Source organism: Dipodomys ordii, unplaced genomic scaffold (assembly GCF_000151885.1).
Source record: "Dipodomys ordii isolate 6190 unplaced genomic scaffold, Dord_2.0 Scaffold108, whole genome shotgun sequence".
Classification (NCBI taxonomy): Eukaryota; Metazoa; Chordata; class Mammalia; order Rodentia; family Heteromyidae; genus Dipodomys; species Dipodomys ordii.
This window is the reverse complement of record NW_012267324.1, coordinates 1,836,010-1,837,092: the sequence shown is the minus strand read 5'-3', so window position 1 is coordinate 1,837,092 and position 1,083 is coordinate 1,836,010. Positions and strand designations below refer to the sequence as shown.

The 1,083-nt window shown below is 70.5% G+C and overlaps 1 protein-coding gene across 1 annotated transcript in view; it reads left to right on the top strand.

The window, feature by feature from the left end:
* The first annotated feature begins 358 nt into the window (after positions 1–358).
* Positions 359–1,083, top strand: part of Mast3 (microtubule associated serine/threonine kinase 3) — a 40,209-nt gene continuing 39,484 nt past the window's right edge. The window contains exons 1-2 of the mRNA XM_013028329.1: positions 359–373; positions 485–516. Coding sequence (XP_012883783.1) covers positions 359–373; positions 485–516 — 47 coding nt within the window. The remainder of the gene's footprint in view (positions 374–484; positions 517–1,083) is intronic.

The window sequence follows — 1,083 nt, the reverse complement described above, 5'->3', positions numbered from 1 at the left end:
TCCCACCCCTGCCTCCGCTTCCGGCGGGGCTCTCGGGGCCCCGTGACCCCGAGCGCAGGCTGAGGCCGGCGCTGCCGTTGGTTTTTAGCCACTTTATGAATAAAGCCATTTGTTATTTTCAGTGAACTGTCTGTCTGTCTGTCCCGGGCTGTCCGTCGGCGCTCCATCCCTTGAGCCCCAGCTCCACGTCCAGGCGACCTGGGGCTGCCTGAGGCCCCAGCCTCCCGGGCCGGGCGCACGCGGGCCAGCGGCGCCCCCTCTTTGGTGTGACCTCTTCCTTTGGGTTCTAATACAAGCTGGTCCTTCAGAGCCTGAGGTGTGAGTCACGTTATCTGTGGGAGAGAGGTCAAAGGTTGTCATGTGGATGAAGTGGGTGCAAAGGCCCTGGGGTCGGTAGGAGCCGGGCAGGGGAGGGGCTGGTTTGGGGGTGCAGGGCGGAGGCCCGGGGTCCGGGGCTGATCGCCCCTTTCTGTGTCTGTTTCAGAAGGAGCTGAGTCTGCCTCGCCGTGGCCGCGGGTGAGTGCCGGGGCCGGGAAGAAGGGGTGCGGACTGACCCAGGGGTCCCTGCGGGGCCGAGCCTGACATCAGAGAACCCACGGCCTAGAGCTGCGCGGGGCGCCCCGGACACCCCCGGGAGCAGGAGGCGCGGGCGGGAGGGCGGAGACGTGAGGCCGCCCGGGGCGGGGGCGGGCCGAGCCAGCCAGGGTCACGCCGTGCTCCGGGTCGGGAGAGGGGAGGTGGAGGCTGGGGACCCGCCGGGGCCGGGCCGGGGCCGCGCAGGACCGCGGACAGAGCCGCGCCGGGCGTCCTGCAGGCAGAGTGGGCGTGGCGAGGGCTGAGTGACAGGTGGGCGTGGCACTTCGGCGAGTGGGCGGAATAGGGAACGAGGACGGTGCTGATAGGCCTGTCTGGCCTTGCTGGCTGGTGGGTGGGCGGGGCCGAGAGGCCGGTGGGTGGGGATATCGAGCAAGTGGGCGTGGAAAAGCAGGCGGGGAGGGGCTGATTGGTCGCGGGGCGGGCGCGTGAGCTCGGCGGGCGGGGCTGCTGGCGCTGCCTGTGCGCGCGGCGGTCTTTGCGGGCTGG